This window comes from Staurois parvus, unplaced genomic scaffold (assembly GCF_062004578.1).
Source record: "Staurois parvus isolate SC_StPar_1 unplaced genomic scaffold, SC_StPar_1.0 ptg000560l, whole genome shotgun sequence".
NCBI classification, from domain to species: domain Eukaryota; kingdom Metazoa; phylum Chordata; class Amphibia; order Anura; family Ranidae; genus Staurois; species Staurois parvus.
Window position 1 is genome coordinate 1276704 of NW_028318356.1, and position 19587 is coordinate 1296290.

General features: G+C 41.3%; 1 protein-coding gene across 1 annotated transcript in view; it reads left to right on the forward strand.

Moving 5' to 3' along the window:
* The window catches only part of LOC149450910 (complement factor H-like), a gene marked incomplete at its 3' end in the record, with an annotated part of 293665 nt that overhangs the window by 74400 nt on the left and 199678 nt on the right, over nucleotides 1-19587 (forward strand). Inside the window, exon 3 of the mRNA XM_089691270.1 lies at nucleotides 6875-7063. Within this exon, the coding sequence (XP_089547396.1) occupies nucleotides 6875-7063 (189 nt within the window). The remainder of the gene's footprint in view (nucleotides 1-6874; nucleotides 7064-19587) is intronic.

The following is a 19587-nucleotide window of genomic DNA, read 5'->3' on the forward strand; positions in this document are numbered from 1 at the left end:
TTCTGTGGCCCTAACTAACGTTTCTGTGGCCGTAAGTAACGATTCTGTGGCCCTCAGTAACAATTCTGTGGCCCTGAGTAACGTTTCTGTGGCCCTCAGTAACGGTTCTGTGGCCCTCAGTTACAATTCTGTGTCTGTCCCTGAGTAACAATTCTGTGGCCCTAACTAACGTTTCTGTGGCCCTAAGTAACGATTCTGTGGCCCTCAGTAACAATTCTGTGTCCCTGACTAACGTTTCTCTGTCCCTAAGTAACGTTTCTCTGTCCCTAAGTAACGTTTCTGTGGCCCTAACTCTGTCCCTAATACAGAGCGGTCTGCCTCTCTTGAATGACTGGAGGCAAATGGAGAATTCTAAAATGGCCGCCATTTATAGCTCGACCATTACACAGTGCTGGCTGGCTGGCTGCTGATTGGCTAATGCGATCACGTCATTAATGAATGCATTATGGGTCAGCGCGCCTTGTCTGCGCGCCTTCCCAGACATCCCCGCTCCGTCGCCGCACATGTCGCCGCCATTTTAGGAAAATTTTTTCCAATATTCGAAACGAATTCCACTTCGCCTACTTCGATTCGCTCATCTCTATTTGGGATGTTGAGATCTTGGGCTGTGCAAAGTTTCAAGTCAATTGATTAGGATTTAAGCACATTATGGTACTTTAAGCTCTTTTTACGTTAAGCTGTTTACATTGTTTTAGCATTGTAGAATATAGTTTAATGTGAATACCTTTTGGTGTCATTTACCAAATGATCTGAAATGTTCAGAATATGTTTACATAGATAGAGTCTTCTATTGTGTGAAGTTTGGGTGAAATTGGTAAACGTCTAAGCTCTTTTTTGTACGTTAAGCCACATTAAGCTCCCCAAAAAACAAGCTTAATGTCCCCCATTTTCTTTGTGGCTGGCCAAAATCTATGAAACTTCTAGAACATGTTTAGGATGTTGAGCTCTTGGGCTGTGCAAAGTTTCAAGTCAATTGATTGAGAATTATGCAGTTTATTACACGTTAAGATACATTAAACCATTTTCAGCGCAAAAATTAAATACATAAAAATAATCACACATAAATAAATGTCCGTGCAAAAATATATATATAATATTTCAAACATAAGTCCTTATTTTCCCAAAAGGATTTTCAAAACAATGTTTCAAAATGTGCTTCCACCTAATCACCACGTGAAGAATAACATTGACCGCACTCACCAGAGTGCGGTCAATGTTATTCTTCACGTGGTGATTAGGTGGAAGCACATTTTGAAACATTGTTTTGAAAGTCCTTTTGGGAAAATAAGGACTTATGTTTGAAATATTATATATATATTTTTGCACGGACATTTATTTATGTGTGATTATTTTTATGTATTTAATTTTTGCGCTGTTTTTTGTGTTATTTATTATTGGTGGTTTTCACTGGTGCACAGCTGCATAATTGTATACTTTCTTTGATTGGCGCTGGGATTTTTTTAGTTTGTATTAAACCATTTTCATATTAAATGTTTTAGTCTGTCCCCTTCTTTTGTTTACATTTTGCTGCCAGAGACAGCAGATGGGTCATGGTTGTTAAGGATGCGGTGGCCAACCGCTCTTTGATAATCACAGCTATTCACAATTCAGATCCATTCAAAGTTATGTCGGGTGGATCTGGACTTTTCAAATCCACCCGGTATAACAAATATGCAAAATGAATCCAAAAGAATCAAAACAAATCCCAAAAACTAAAAAGACCAGCACAATGAAAGTGAATAAACAAAATGATACACCTAACAAATGTATCTGAAATGAAACAAAAAACTTAATTTTCTGGCGTGCACATGACTATTGGATTGCTCAGGCCAGATGGCCTACATGTTGAGCTTTATGTGTGACACAGCCGTGGATACCAGGGACTAGATGAGCAGAACGCTTTAGCTAAACTGTGTGATGGAGCAGGCATCTAAAAAGATGTTTTTCTGCATGGCATTTGTGGCAGAAGCCTCTTTGTTGCTTTGTTAGAAAAACTTATCAAGAATGTCATCAGAGGTAAAAGTACCCATCTCTCTCAGGCCAAGATTAGAACCAGTCTTGTAAGGGAACACTGTCCTTCTCTTTTCCCATGCCCTCTTTTTGTCTCCAAGACCAAAGGCATTTCAAGGCTCCTACCTTTGTGGAGGACAAAAGTCCTGGCATTCCAAATCCTCAGAAAAGCCCCCCTGGGCATGAAGGTGAGCACCATTACTGTTTGCCAGGAGGGGGGGGGCATCTTTTGACTTTTTGATGTCTGGAATCTTGCACCTCAGATTCATAGCTATGATGTCTCAGGGCTATAAAGCAGTGTTGTGTTCCATGTGTCCTCCTTGCTTAATGACTGAATGTTCCCACAAAATCTTTTGGATCTTCAAAAGACTCTGCAAGGTCTCATAGACTAAGGAGATTACTGCTCCTGTCCTTCTATCAGAGTACTTTCAAGGTTTTTATTCAAACCTTTAGAGCTTCTGAAGCCCAAAAGAGGTGTGCATACAAACTTGGACTGAAAAGCCCCCAATGTGATCATTCATGTCTACAAGTTTTAGAAAGAATCCTTGTGATTGCTTATTTCATTGCTGTATCAAAGAGATTTCCTGGTAGCATGATCCTGATTCTCCAGAAGTTGTATTGGTTTTGACCCAATTTTGGGTCTATCTGTGACCAGACTTTGATACTTCTTGGATCCAAGTGTTTCTCCCTCCAAGCAAACTTCTATTACTTTTACCTGAGATTCACGCTCACTGATCTTCTGTCTTCATGGGCCAAATTGGTTTGTTTGTGAACAGGCCAAATTGTTTGAATTCACAGACCAAGATGTTCTTGTTATTTTTGGCACTAGGACTTTTCTCTGTTGGAAGATTTTGATAATGGGTGCCGACATAGAGGGCTAGCAAGGAGTCTAGGCACCCTGTTTGTGCAAGGGACAATGGAGTCCTGGCTACCCATCCACAACTTGGAGCTCTGGATGATCTAGTTTTTCACAGCACTTGATCGGTCTTCTTGTGGGACATCAAGTTTGGATCCAATAGGACAATGCCACAGTCTTGTCCTATGCCAACCATCAGAGAAGTCTTACTGTGGTATGAGAGGTTCAGTTCTGTCTGACCTGTTTAAAATGTTCCAGCCCTCTCAGCTAACAAAGATTTATGGTGTGGATTTTTGTGTTCACAGTAAAACCCTTTTCTAGAAATCAATGGAGGGACACAGGCACCGCCTCTCTTGTGCTTATGTCCATTGTTTTTGGTGTTGTTTGCTACAAAGCACAGCATGCAGTACATCAGGTTTTTTCTTTTTACTAGTGTATAACCCAGTTGTCTAAGAATCCTGCATTCCTCAATAGATGTCAAGAAAAAGATTTTACTGCATGTACAAAAACCTAATTTTGATGATGTGTAAAGGTGTTGATATTCTTGTTTAGTTTGAGCATTTGCATAAAAATGGTGCTACATTTATGACTCAACTCTAATAAGAAAGACAGGGAGATATTTCAGGACGCTGCCCCCAGAGGCTGCTACTATATTGTGAATATTTTGTACAACATTACTAATATCATTGGGGTCATCAAAACTTTCTTCCACTTCATGTCCTACACCAACAAATAAAGGTATAAAGGACTTACGGCAGAAGAGCATCAGGTTGCCTTCCTCTAGTGCTTTCATTCTACTACTGTCTAGGCCAGGGGTGGGCAAACTTTTTGACTTGAGGGCCACAATGGGTTCATATATTGGACCCGGGGGCCGGACCAAGAGTAGATGAATTATGTGTATGTGTCATCTATAGTAAGTATAGTAATATTCCCCCATAGTAAGCATAGTAATTAATCCCCCATATAGTAATTCATCCCCCATAGTAATTCATCCCCCATATAGTAATTCATCCCCCATATAGTAATTCATCCCCCATAGTAATTCATCCCCCATATAGTAATTCATCCCCCATATAGTAATTCATCCCCCATAGTAATTCATCCCCCCTATAGTAATTCATCCCCCATAGTAATTCATCCCCCCTATAGTAATTCATCCCCCCTATAGTAATTCATCCCCCATATAGTAATTCATCCCCCATAGTAATTCATCCCCCATAGTAATTCATCCCCCATATTAATTCATCCCCCATATAGTAATTCATCCCCCCAAAAGTAATTCATCCCCCATATAGTAATTCATCCCCCATATTAATTCATCCCCCATATAGTAATTCATCCCCCATAGTAATTCATCCCCCATATAGTAATTCATTCCCCATATAGTAATTCATCCCCCATAGTAATTCATCCCCCATATAGTAATTCATCCCCCATATAGTAATTCATCCCCCATAGTAATTCATCCCCCATATAGTAATTCATCCCCCATAGTAATTCATCCCCCATATAGTAATTCATCCCCCATAGTAATTCACCCCCCATAGTAATTCATCCCCATATAGTAATTCATCCCCCATAGTAATTCATCCCCCATATTAATTCATCCCCCATAGTAATTCATCCCCCATATAGTACTACATCCCCCATAGTAATTCATCCCCATATAGTAATTCATCCCCCATAGTAATTCATCCCCCATATAGTAATTCATCCCCCATAGTAATTCATCCCCCATATAGTAATTCATCCCCCATATAGTAATTCATTCCCCATATTAATTCATCCCCCATATTAAGTCCCCAAGTCCCCCCTGTGTCAATTCACTTACCTTTGCTCCGCGCGTTCCTCTCGCCGTGTCCCGCGCCGTTCCGATGTAGCATGAAAATCTGTCTCCTATGAGGATCTGTCCCCCTCGACGTATCTGCGCATGTGCCGGAGATCGCCGATTGGCTGCTAATGCCTGAAACTGGCACATGCGCAGATACGTCGAGGGGGACAGATCCTCATAGGAGACAGATTTTCATGCTACACCTGAACGGCGCAGGACACGGCAAGAGGAACGCGCGGAGCAAAGGTAAGTGAATTGACACAGGGGGGACTTGGGGACTTCAGGGCGGACTGTGAGAGGAGCCTAGCTCCGCGGGCCGGATTAAAAGGTCCACCGGGCCGTATAAGGCCCGCGGGCCGTAGTTTGCCCATTGCTGGTCTAGGCACTGGTCAACAAATGTTTATGACCCTGTGTTTGATATAAAAACAGTGCAAACATTACTAAACTACCATCTTGTGACCAAACTCACCTACCAAGCCTTGACAATTCTGTAAATGATTTTGGTTTTCATTCACTATCATGACACTGTAAATGCAACAGTAATTTAGGTTGTTTGTTTAAAATACACCACTAGATGTCAGAAGAGGAACATGCTTTCCCGATGTATCAGGGGTTAGACAATTGTTTTGTTGCATGTATTTTTTGTTGCTATTTTTTTAGAAAATCAACAGGCCAGCTGTCAGTTGTATCCTTAAATAATCTGTATACTTAATTTGTTTTTTTGCAATATATTTATTTGTAAATATTTTGGACTTCTTTGATACATTCAGGTTCTTTGTATTTTTGGCTGCTGATACGATTGGAAAGTTACTATTGAAGTATTTTCCTCTGACAAGATAACTGTAATGTCTAATTGCACCTGTGTACCTTCCAAACTTGAGAAAGGGTGGGGATGCCTTTGTTCATCTGTGTATTTTGATTGCCCCGCCATTAGGTGAAATAAATAAATACACATTCATATTTGATTGTTGTATGGCAATGGTATCCATTTTTTGCATTTAATAATAAATATTAGCAGTATATAAAGACTGCTAGATTCAAGCGCCTTTAGCACTGGATTCATTCCATCAGAATAAGTTTTAGGGCTTTTTGCCCACTTTTATTTATATGATATGTCAAAGTAATGCAGTGTTCTGCCATTGCAAGGATTGGTTGGCATTAAAAAGACCATAATTGTCTCTCGGCTTTCCAGCCATTTAACACACAGATCTGTCCACCTCCTCCATAAGACATAACTCCCTTAGGCCAGTCACATTGATTGAAATAGATTGAAATTCAGGGAGCTCAGCGGGAACTAGCCATCGTTCCATCTCTGGGCAGGTTGATAGTATTGAAGCCGATCTACTGATCAACCTCAGCACAACCAGACTGCCGGTTCTTTTTGAGAACACCTCCGACAGCTATAGGTGCATATGTTATATGTTCCACTTTTGCAGCCACTGCCCGCTCTGCTGCCTTTAGTGACAGCAAGCGGGGAATCTTCTCCCCCTGCTCGCTTTACCACCCAACTCTGTCATTTATTCTCTGTGAATGGGAAACATTTGCGGCTGTTGGGTTGTAGTTGTCAATGAACTGCCATGGCGCTATTAAGTGCTCTGGTAGTCCATTGTCCATTGTCCCTGTCAATGTGTATCTGCTTGCCTGTACGAGCAGACAGGTACACTGACAAGTCTGCAGGAGTCTGCAGATCTGCTGCTCATGGATGCAATGCTTTCTAGGCTTCAGGTAAAAAAATTAAAAAATAAATGCACATTTTGTTACCTGCAAAAAATGTGCATTTATTACTTTTTTTTCTTAAAGGTGAACTTATCCTTTAACAGCTGGCAAAAGAGGGTCCAATGTACATTGATTTTTTTATCTGGTGAGAAGCATTGTATCTATGGTTGTTTTTCTAAATGACAAGAATATGTCTTCATTCTCTGATTTGCATATTTCTTGCTGGATACCTTGAGGTTTATCTACAATTCCTACCACCACAAAAGTTATGGGTCTTACTATTTTACTGGCAATGCAAATTTCTTTAAAAATGTATCTTTATAATTTATGAAGCTCTCATTTTAATAAGTGAATTCCACACCTATATGTAAATAGACCACTGTTACTATACGTTTGGTATACAAATTTTTGCATAAATGTCATAAATAATCAAATTAATCAGTTTTTATTTTCCATTTCAGTTAGATACTGTCCGCCAGTTGCAGTTAACAAAAATGTAAATGTTTTAACTATTTCGTATGAAGAAGAGTATTCTGTTGGCCAGGTAATACGATTTGAATGTACAAATGCTGGCCAGAAACTACAAGGAGCCTCTGAGATTTTCTGCACATCTGAAGGAGAATGGAATGCACCACCACCAATATGTGAAGGTAATGATACTGTGTATATCAGCATGTATCCAATATAACATTTTATCACACCAATGACAACAATAAACAACATTGTTAATATTTTTATTAAAATGAGACAAATTGCATCAGTCTAACACTTGAAGGTGTTTTGGGACATTTTTACTGCTCATAAAGTGGTGACACTTGCTCAATAAATAGCAATAGCAAATTTGAGAAAACTCCACTGTATGTGTTCCCATTCACACAGCATACCTAAACATTTTTTTAAAGATATTTCCTACCTTTTAAAGATGTTTTAAAGGAGAAGGTATCATGGCTGAATCTAAGAATTTCTGGAGTTTCACAGTGGCTATGTCTCCACAAAGACTTTATTAACATACAACGCAGAAGGACAGTTTCTAAATGTTTAACCCTTTGTTAGGACAGTGTTCATATCTAGTTTATTGCTGATAATGAGGAACTGCAAACACTTACAGATAGGGTTAACTATGTTAAACATTATTCCTTAGCCCCTTCCTAAATATTACAAAGCAGGAAAAGCACGTAGGTATTTCTAAACAAGTATAAAGCACCTATAAAAATAACCATCAGTTTTGACCCTTTGGCACCATTTGCCTCCTCCTTAAGGGTTCTAAAAGCTCAGAGGTAGAGGCAGGTCTATGGGTCATGTGACCAGCGTGATTGGCTGTCACAACAATCACATGGTTGAAAAGATCCTGATCGCAAGTTTGCGTTGTGAGAAGGTTTGTATATGGAAAACTTAGAAACACAACTCCTAGTACTGAAGACTGTAAACAAAGTGACGAAGTGTAAACTCTTAAAAACAATTGGTGCACAAAGCGAGAGGGGGAAGTGGGCAGCTAATTCATAATGTGATTACATGAACTGTAAATTCTGAAATATTTGACGATGCAGGAATCCATCTAATTGTTAATGAAAGGGCTAGTGTTTACCAGAAATAATATATCATAGATAGTATGATTAGCAACAAAAACATATTACACCATAAAAATAAAATGTGTGGCATTGCCTATCTAGAAAGTATACATCCAAATATAAATGTCCATAACCAAAAAAGTTGAATAAAAGCAAATAACCAGTCAATGAAGTCTGTGATGAAGAAAAAATTTGTGATAAAGTCTCTTAAATGTATAGAAATCCATAAACATGTTTCCCCATTGAATAAGTGAAATCAAATTCCACATGCACTTAATACTTCAAACATAGTGAACCTTCGTGTAAATCACCACTGTGCTCATAGATGGCCTCTCACCTCATAATAAGACCTGACAGGTCTCACATTGCTCAAAGACAGTAGATCTCCAGATACAGCTGCCCCACAGATACATTTCTTCATTCCAGGTAAATAACCAGCCACAGATCACACGATATGTCCACAAGATCTAGTAGCGATGGGATCAGCTCACTATCAGCCTCGACTGCTGCACATGCACACCTTTCCAGTCATGGAAACAGATAGTGGCCACCTCTCTAAATGCTCCAAATCAGAGATAGCTGACCATAGTGTAGTATGAATAAAAATCAATGCTTTAATAAAACATACTGTATGCACATTAAATCAGTGACAACTCATGCAAAAGATAAAGAACATGAGTATACCTCAGTGTTCACTCCACTGGCTTTTGGCATCCAATACTGTCACTCGCCTAATCCTTCCTTACGCGTTACTCCATACCTATGTTGCATCATCTCCTTGATTTACATGATCGGAATGTGGAGTTTGATTTCACTCAATGGTGAAGCACATTTACGGATTTCAATACATTTAAGAGACTTTACCACAGATTTTTTCGTTATCACAGACTTCATTCACTGGTTGTTTGCTTTTATTCAACTTTTTTTGGTTATGCATATTTATATTTGGATGTATGCTTTCCAGATAGACAGCACCACACATTTTATTTTGTATATTGTTTATTCACTGATTTGAAAACAGTTTGTGTAGGCAGCAGACCTTTGGGTGGTTTTCATATATGTACATTTGTTGTATATTTTTTATAGAGTGTTTTTTTTGACTCCTGGCAGCACACAATTTTTTCCATACATTTTTCACTATATATTAAACCATGTTCACAAAATGAAAATGACATAAGTATAACAATATAAGTAAACACAATAATAATACTGCCCCCAAAAGTAATCAATCTATAGTAAATACACAGAGAGGTGATAAAGATATAGCATATAGGACTGATACAAAATGAATCAATATCTAATATGATCAGTTAAGAAGTAGCATATTAATCTGTATTCAACAGACACTAAGGAACAAAAATAATTATTAGAATACAATAAGGTATAAGTAAGAGGCGAGGTAGCAAAATCACCTAGGCAACTGCATGGTTACAAACAGAGACTGACAGAGGAGAGGATCAATGGACATTTCAGGCTATATGCTTGCCTTAGAGCCTGTTAGGCCCCTTTCACACTGACGGTCCAATTGGGTCCACCTGCTAGTTTTTCAGACTGACCTGAACAGACCATCCATAGACCTCTATGGACTGGTGCAGCTCATTGAACTGAATTCCCAAGTCATGTCCAGGTTGACTGGCAGCACCTGAGTGATATGCTACTGTATAGCTGTAGAGTTGTACTACATTACTTATCAGTTTTTTGATGGTTGTAAGTAAAAACAATAGCAGCTCAAGTGTAGATGCACAAATAAGCTCAGGGATTTGTATCCTCTCCATCAGGGCTTAAGATTGGAAAGTAAAACCATGAAAATAAACCCAACAGAAAGGGAAATATTTCGTAAAATCATATTCAGGAAACTTAATTTTCTAGTTTTTATTGCTCTGGTACTGTCACGATCTGGGTCAGGTTCAGAGACCAGTTGCTATAACAGTGTAAGCCTTACCTTAAACCAGCAGGATAGGTATACAGGCAGGTCACCCTGGGAAATCACGCAGGCTCACTTGAGGTGCGGGGTCTAAGCATTAACCGGTTTTCACCAGAGCTCCTAATGGTGGAGATGGATTTGGCTGCGTGTCAATACCAGGTCGCAGATCTCAGGATCACCCCACCAGGGAATGAGCAAGCCGGTAACCGATATCGGATCAAACAGATTAGGGATAAGCAGAAGCAGAGTCAAACAAGCCAAGGGTCGGTCACAGATGGTAGTGGATGAGGATGAGACGAAATCGTGGTCAGGAACAAGCCAAAGGTCGGTAGCGGAGGTGTAGACGGCAGCAGGAACAATAAGCGGGATATTGGCTGGTAAGGCACAATAATCTGGCAACCAGGAAGTGCAGAGACATGGCTTTTATAGGTAGTTCATGGGAGGAGCAAGGAGTTCAAGGTTCAAGACAAAACAGGGCAAAGGCAGGATCATCCAAAGAATTGTCAAGGGAGCTGTCCAGCATTCCAGGTGGCTCAGTGAGAAGAAACACTGTCTCTCACCGCAGATTCCAGGCTCTGACAGGTACTGCATAAACAGATTGTAAGTTGTACAAACATGTTTTCATAGCAAGGATAAATCAAAGAACATGCACAATTAAAAAAAAATGAAGGCAACATAAAGTAAACATACGCCTTTAAAATACTATTACCACACATTGATTTTATAAGGGTGTACCATTATCACTAGTTATTTATCCATAGACATTAAACCAGATCTGTAATAGCTCTGTAATGTGTGCTGTCCTTTTTATACAGTATAAACAAATAATAATTAATAAGAAAATTATGTAGGTTTTAACTAAGATATTAACTAAGATATTTTCAAATATACTCTCTTTGATGGAATTGTCTCACTGTTTGGTTTATTTTTCCTAAGATGAGGTGTAAAAAAAGGTTTTTGAATAATCTGTAATATTCATTCAAAAAGCCATCTGGACCTGGTGATTTGCCATTTAGTAATCAGTCAATAATTTTGTCAATCTTGTAGGGTGAATTTGGCCAAAACAGTTGTTCTTCTGATAGCATAGGAAGTTGCAACTTAGCTATCAAGGCAGCAATATCTGAATTTGAAGGTTGTGGGGTCTGAGCATCATTTTTAGGTTAAAAAAGGACCAAAATACTCTGCAAAAGACTGTGCAGTATCCTGGGTATTTGGAAATTTTGTGTTTGGTGAGGGGGTGGATATTTGTCTTAGCTTTATGTGTGTTTTAAGACTGTTTGCCAAAAAATTCCCTGCTCTATTATCATTAACGTAATATTGGAGCATGAGATGTACTATATTGATCACTTAGTAACCCCCTTAGCCCAAACCTGAGTTTGGATAAAGTAGACAACTGAGCGGGGTCGGGTTGATTATATTTTTAGTTTCTAAGTTGTGAATGTCAGAAAGAATAGTGTTAAGGGAGAGGTTGTGTTGTTTTTTAACCCATACACTAAGCTGTAAGACTATGGGGTTTATTTACTAAAGCTGGTTCATTCAGAATCTCGTGCACTTTTGCAAGGAAACGAACCAAGCTGAGGTTAGAAACTGATTGGCTACCATGCAGAGGTGCACTAGATTCTGAGTGACCCAGCTTTAGTAAATCTCTCCCTATGCCTCTCATATATGCCTTATGGGCATTCCATAGAAGGAAGGGATCTGAGACTGAGGGGGTGAAGTACTCCTGGAGATGCTGGGAAAGCAAAGTAGCGTTTCAAGCAGTTTTCATAACCTTCGTATTATAGCACCATAAATATACAGTATCCTTCCCCTCCACTGTTTTAGTTATGGTAGCGTGGTCCAACCAGGTGACAAATAAAGCTACACATTAATACAAATTGTTCCTGGAAGGAAAAAGGTGAAATCTTTCTCTGTGGTATTGCCAAACATCGCAGACATCCTCTGCATAGAGCAGAGAGCACAGTGTAGGCAGCCTCCCTTTGGTGGAAGTGGAATACAGCAACGGGTCTACAATGAGGTTAAAGTTACCACACACAACAAGATTACCCCATTAATTGTTGATATTTTCCAAAAGAGCTTATGAGGGAAGTGGATCTGGTGGGAGTTAGGGGTGTATAGGTTGGCTAATATATACTGTTTAGCATTGATCTTGCAGACAACAATGATGATTTGACTGTCAGGATCCAGTACAAAGTCCCTTAGAGTGAATGAGATGGAGTCCTTGAGTGCAATTAAAACCCTCCTTTTTTGCAAGGGGAACAAGCCAAACAAATGTGTCTCTGTGGCTAAATTTAAGGGTAACATTGAAAATGTTTCCCCTGCATGCATAGAATATTGACATAAAGTTTACAGGCCTCCTGCCACAAAGATGACAATTTGCTGGATGGTCCAGCTCATGTGCATTGAGAGACATAACTTTAAACCTCATGGTAAAGTGGGAAGTCTAGTAAATGGCAATATCGCACTGTGACCAACCACCCAAATAATAGGAAGGCTAACATTTTTAGCAGGGTAAGCAGCCTGTTGTACAAAACATATGCAACCAGAAAGTCATCTGGACAAGTCATGCAGAATTGAGCTGTAGGGGAAACAAGAGAATAAAACCAACAACATATTGAGAATGACCAAGTCATGAAAACTGACCCAGGTGCAAGAAGCAATGGGCAAACAAATAAAAATGTAGGAACTAGGAGAAGTGGGGACTGCAGAAAAGACCAGGGGAAAGAGTAAGAGGATGTTCATTCTCTTAGCTGGAGAAAATCAGTGATTTGGAGTAGTATTGAAGCAGTAACAGGTGACAGGAAAAGTGCCTGTACATACTGCCGTAATTGAGCAGGTTGGATAGTTTCTGAAATGCCACAACATTTTATGTTATAGCACCAAGATCGGTCTTCCAAATTAGCAAATTTGACTTTGTGCCAGGACAGTTCGTCATCTTTTGCATTATGGGCATCAACCATGGTGTTGTAGGAGGATGTGAATTCACCCATTTTTCCACTGAATATGTTCCTTCCTGTCACCCAATTCTTGTACTTCTGCTTTAAACTGATTTATATGCGTCATCATATCAGAGTGTAAGGAGGCTCTTAGAGACAGTAACATCTCTTTTAGAGTGGTATGTGAGACAGGCTGGTTAGATGTTGAAAAAGTGGAGATGGGATCAGGAAGGTCTGTGTGGGAACCCAAAGAGTCATAGTAAGTGCTCACCTCCATAGCTGGTTCAGCCTCCATCCCAGGCTCAGATTTTGCAGCGCTCCTTGTAGAATGAGCAGATGCTCCTGAATTTGAGGGATTAGGAGTACCATGAAGCTCTGGGACTTCTTTATGTCAGGACTGTTCAGAGTCTGGTGCCGAAGAGGCTCTGGTATTCTGCATATTGTGGCCACTGCCTCCATTTTGTTATAGCCCTCTCACCGGTGGGGTGGGGAAGAAAGGTTGCCCGATGGTAAACAGAAGCTCCATTAATAAGAGTTTTACAGTGGCAAAGTGTAGATCTATACACTAATGGCCATTCAGCAGCACGGTCCCCATACCCCCTGTTTTATTTAATTTCTATGGTAACATGAAGTTGAATAAATGAATATGCCATGGAGAGCAAGGGTCTGTGGGACAATGGGATATAGAAGGGGGTGGAATAGTGGGGGGAGTGGGGCTCAAACTAGAAGAGATATTTTATCACCAATACAAAAAAAAAGAGTAGTGGCATCAAGTTATAAAATTGCATAAATAAGCAGCTTGTGCACACCACTTATATAATAAAAATAATATAAACTCCAATAGCAACTGAAATAAAGCTGTCAGCACAATAAAGTGTTTTACACTCTTAACATCTAAAATAAAAAAAATGTGCAGCATTGCTTTATGTGAACTAATTAAGGGAATCATGCACAAGAAATGACTATAATCAAAACAAAAAAATCCCAAAATATTCTCACATATTTCTTAATCCAGATTATAGAATTATGTACAAGTGCAGTCCAACTGCCCAAAGTGCCCAAATAAATCTGTGTCACAAAGTCCAAAATGTAAACTATGTGCCCAAGTCAAACGTGCCAAATCCTCAACCAAGTGCCAGCCAAACTGCTCACCTCCTCTGTTGACCTCTTAGTTTTATAAGAGGTCTAACCATGCATTACTGAGGTCCCAGGCAATACTTTACTTTCTTATACAAGCATCATGTCACACCAGTAAATCAAAGGTTAACAGGAGAGATCCTCGCGCAGCTTCAGCAATGTTGAGCTTTCAGGACTCCTGTAGCTGTTCCAGTAGTCTTGGGATTTAAAATCCCCCAATGTCTCCCTATTCTCTGTGCAGTACTTCTGCGATGGACTAGATAGATTCACTGTGATGGCGTTGACCAACCAGAATTGGTCTGGTCATTCCTCAGCCTCTAGTGTGTCCCATTAAAAACTCCTGCAAGTTAGAGACAGGTTGGGAAATAATGATTATGGTGTAATCACATTTGCTGTAAGTTACATGAAAGATTAACATCTTTGTATGACAAGAATTAAAAAAATCTAGCTTCAATAAGCTGAGATCTTTACTGCACAACACGCAATGGGACCAAATAACTGCAACAAAGAGTACACAGAGTTGGCGCTCACCAACTCAGTGCATTAGTATGTAGATGAATGTGGCCTCAGTGCCACTCCAGCCATGCCCCTCTGACATGTTTCGCCCCACTCACCAGGACTTGGTCACAGAGGTGGGGAAAACAGAACCAAGAATGGGTTCACTGTATATAAGCACCATTGACTGCGAATAGAAATACAGGTGTATGTAATGGATGTTAAGAAAAACTGTGAACTGGTGGTGTGATAACAGAATGAAAAAAGAAAAATATCATATAATGATAAATTAAGAGAAAAAAAAGGATGAGAGAATGAAACAAATACAGAATGAGTATAAATTGGGGAATGAAAAAAAAAAAAATAATAAAGAAACAAAAATGACACAAAAGTAGACAAAAAAAATAAAGATTTTTTTTTCTATATATTTGTACCTTTTTTCTTTATCTTTATTTTTTTTAAATTCCCATTGTATTCTCATTCCTATTCTTTGTTTCTTTCTGGCATCCTAATTTTATTCTTAATTTATCATTATATGATATTTTTCTTTTTTCCAGCTTTTTGTGTGCTTCTCTATTTTTGGTCTATTATCACACTACCAGTTCACAGTTTTCTAACATCCATAACAAACACTGTATTGTTTCTATTCATGGATGATAATGCTGATATATACTCATGCTTGGCTTTATTTTCCCACCTTGGTAACCAAGTCCTGGGGAGCAGGGTGAAACAGCAGGAGGGCCTAGCTGGAGCCATGCTGGCTGAGGCCACATTCATCTATATACTAATGTACTGGGTTGGTAAGTGACACCTTTTCTTCTCTTTGATAATGCTCCTTTGATAATGCTCCACCTCTGCATGGTGCATGGAGGCCAGCTCTCTTACCACAGATGGCAGCAGATCTCTGTCTCAGCTTAGAGCAGCATTGCAAGTTTCATTTGGAGCACAAAGAGTACACAAAACTAAATTCTAGTGTAAAAAAATAAATGAGAAAAAAAAGGTTAGAACAAAGAAAGTACAAAGTAGAAGGGACACCAGCAGTATTCCACATTTACAAGGAATGTACAAAATGCAAGGGAGCAATCAGGTTAGCTAAAACAGAAAATGAGAAACAATTGCTACAGAAAGTAAAACAAATCCAGAAGATTTTTTCAAATATATCAATTCTAAAAAGGTTATTAAAGCACAGATAGGCCCCATAACAGATGAACACAGGGTTACATTTTCTCACTTCAGTTTTTACAAATAAAACAAGTGGTTTGATAGTCTTAACAATAATATTAATGATGAAAACCAGGCATAAAAGAGACTAGAGATACGTATGGTAAATGAACCACCTAGTCCAGATGACTTACATGCATGAGTCCTTAGGAAACTTTGCTCAGTTATAGCAAAGCTGATTTTTTTCATTTTTAAAGACACCTTACTGACTGGAATAGTACTAACTGATTGGCACAGAGCAAATGTGGTATAAATTTGCAAAACATTATTGGGATGTATACCAGGAAACTGCAAACTAGTCAGTCTAACATCATAGTGTTTAAGGGAATGGTAAGGTAATCTATACAGAAATGTGTCTTTGATAAATCTGGCATAAGTGACAACCAGCATGTATTTATAAAGGGCTGTTCTTTTCACATCAATAATCAAGAATCAATAATTCTACCCCTATATAAAGTACTGGTGATTTAGTCAAGGACTGAATCGTCCAGTGCTTATCTGTTCCTGTTAATTTATGATGCTAGCTTTGGAATGTGCGCACACTGGAAGAGACTCACATTGACACACAAGTTCAGTCTATGAATACTTCTAGTTTATTATAATGAGAAAATGAGCTTATATATGCAAAATGATGCAAGAGTCATGTGAGAACAGCATAAGCATTATATTAGTCTTTGATTGGTCATTTCCACACGAAAACAATCTCAGTCATGGTATAGGTGTGATCTTCTTCCATCTTATCTTATAGAGAGAAAAACATTCTTTTGTTTCAAGCTGGCACGGTGGGAGGGGGGCAATGTGTGTGAGCAGACATTTCTTAAGCAAAGATTTCTTATAGTACCACAAAGCCCAGCAGGCAGAAATATTCACACAACATATGTATTAAAGTATAAAAGTAAATATTTATAAAACTTATAGAAATAGCGTATATATATATATATATATATATATATATATTCAATAGGAAACGAAATAGGCATTTTACCAAATCCATCACACTGGTTCAGCCTTATCTTGAATATGCAGTTCAGTTTTGGTCACCAATCCTCAGAAAACACTTTATTGATTTAAAAATCGTTCAAGGAAGGGCAACAAAATAATATTTGGCTAGAGGACCTCAGCTATGAGGAATGATTACATATATTACAGTTACTCAGTCTGGAGAGAAGGCGCATAAGAGGAGATATGATTACAATGTATAGAGATGAGCGAAGAATTGAAAAATTCGATTTGACTGATTCGGCGAATTCGTGGACAATATTCGATTCGAGTCGAATAAATTCGCTGTGAATTTAACTTAAAAAAGGGTGTTTCTAGGCTTCAGAGAGACTTAATATTAGTGCAGAACACTGTACCTTTAATTTAAATGCCCTTGGAGTCTGCTGGGGAAGAGAAATAATACTGTCACTCAGTATGACATGCAGATGAGTGCCGTCGATCTTAGAATCACCGCACACTTCACTCATTTGGCCAGTCACGGGGCCAAAACCAGTGTTTGGAGCCACAGTGTGGCGGTGGAGGCAGCAGCAATGGGAGGCCATACAGCAACCTATGACAAAATGGAAACCAGCAGGAGTGTGAGGAGACCTCAAAGTGGCACATGGCAGAGTGGGAGCAATGGGAGGCGGTACAGGGACCCAGGTCACACTGTGGGCCCAGCAGCAGCGTGACCAGGCGGTACGGGGGCCCATGGCAGATTTGGGGCCTGGTAGCACCTATGGGAGGCCTGTAACCTGCCAGCAACCTATGACAAAATGGAAAACCGCAGGAGTGTGAGGAGACCTCAAAGTGGCACATGGCAGAGTGAGAGCAATGGGAGGCGGTACAGGGACCCAGGTCACACTGTGGGACCAGCATCAGCGTGACCAGGCGGTACGGGGGCCCATGGCCGATTTGACCTCGTTCATCCCATAGTCCTGCCGACTCACGAATAGCGTGGCCTCCTCAAAGGGCCTGAGCAAGCTCAGGTGTCACGCATGAGCTGACAATGGCTGACATCTAAGTTACACAGCGAGTACCTTTATCCGCTTTTAACATCAGGAAATCTGTGATGGCCTTTCGCTGTTCGTAAAGGCGGTCTAACATATGTAGTGTTGAATTCCACCTTGTTGCAACGTCACAGCATGAGGAGTCGGTACGGGGGCCCATGGCAGATTACGTGCCTGGCAGCAGCAATGGGAGGCCCGTAATCTGCCAGCACCCTATGTCAAAAAATTGAACACACCAGCAGTGTGAGGAGACCTCAAAGTGGCACATGGCAGAGTGGGAGCAATGGGAGGCGGTACAGGGACCCAGGTCACACTGTGGGCTCAGCAGCAGCGTGACCAGGCGGTACGGGGGCCCATGGCCGATATGGGGCCTGGCGGCACCTATGGAAGGCCTGTAATCTGCCAGCAACCTATGACAAAATGGAAAACCGCAAGAGTGTGAGGAGACCTCAAAGTGGCACATGGCAGAGTGGGAGCAATGGGAGGCCGTACAGGGACCCAGGTCACACTGTGGGCTCAGCAGCAGCATGACCAGGCGGTACGGGGGCCCATGGCCGATATGGGGCCTGGCGGCACCTATGGAAGGCCGCTAATCTGCCAGCAACCTATGACAAAATGGAAAACCGCAGGAGTGTGAGGAGACCTCAAAGTGGCACATGGCAGAGTGGGAGCAATGGGAAGCCGTACAGGGACCCAGGTCACACTGTGGGCTCAGCAGCAGCGTGACCAGGCGGTACGGGGGCCCATGGCCGATATGGGGCCTGGCGGCACCTATGGAAGGCCGCTAATCTGCCAGCAACCTATGACAAAATGGAAAACCGCAGGAGTGTGAGGAGACCTCAAAGTGGCACATGGCAGAGTGGAAGCAATGGGAGGCCGTACAGGGACCCAGGTCACACTGTGGGACCAGCAGCAGCGTGACCAGGCGGTACGGGGGCCCATGGCCGATTTGGGGCCTGGCGGCACCTATGGAAGGCCTGTAATCTGCCAGCAACCTATGACAAAATGGACAACCGCAGGAGTGTGAGGAGATTTCAAAGTGGCACATGGCAGAGTGGAAGCAATGGGAGGCCGTACAGGGACCCAGGTCACACTGTGGGCTCAGCAGCAGCGTGACCAGGCGGTACGGGGGCCCATGGCCGATTTGGGGCCTGGCGGCACCTATGGAAGGCCTGTAATCTGCCAGCAACCTATGACAAAATGGACAACCGCAGGAGTGTGAGGAGATTTCAAAGTGGCACATGGCAGAGTGGAAGCAATGGGAGGCCGTACAGGGACCCAGGTCACACTGTGGGCTCAGCAGCAGCGTGACCAGGCGGTACGGGGGCCCATGGCCGATATGGGGCCTGGCGGCACCTATGGAAGGCCTATAATCTGCCAGCAACCTATGACAAAATGGACAACCGCAGGAGTGTGAGGAGATTTCAAAGTGGCACATGGCAGAGTGGAAGCAATGGGAGGCCGTACAGGGACCCAGGTCACACTGTGGGACCAGCAGCAGCGTGACCAGGCGGTACGGGGGCCCATGGCCGATTTGGGGCCTGGCGGCACCTATGGAAGGCCTGTAATCTGCCAGCAACCTATGACAAAATGGACAACCGCAGGAGTGTGAGGAGATTTCAAAGTGGCACATGGCAGAGTGGAAGCAATAGGAGGCCGTACAGGGACCCAGGTCACACTGTGGGCTCAGCAGCAGCGTGACCAGGCGGTACGGGGGCCCATGGCCGATATGGGGCCTGGCGGCACCTATGGAAGGCCTGTAATCTGCCAGCAACCTATGACAAAATGGAAAACCGCAGGAGTGTGAGGAGATTTCAAAGTGGCACATGGCAGAGTGGGAGCAATGGGAGGCCGTACAGGGACCCAGGTCACACTGTGGGCTCAGCAGCAGTGTGACCAGGCGGT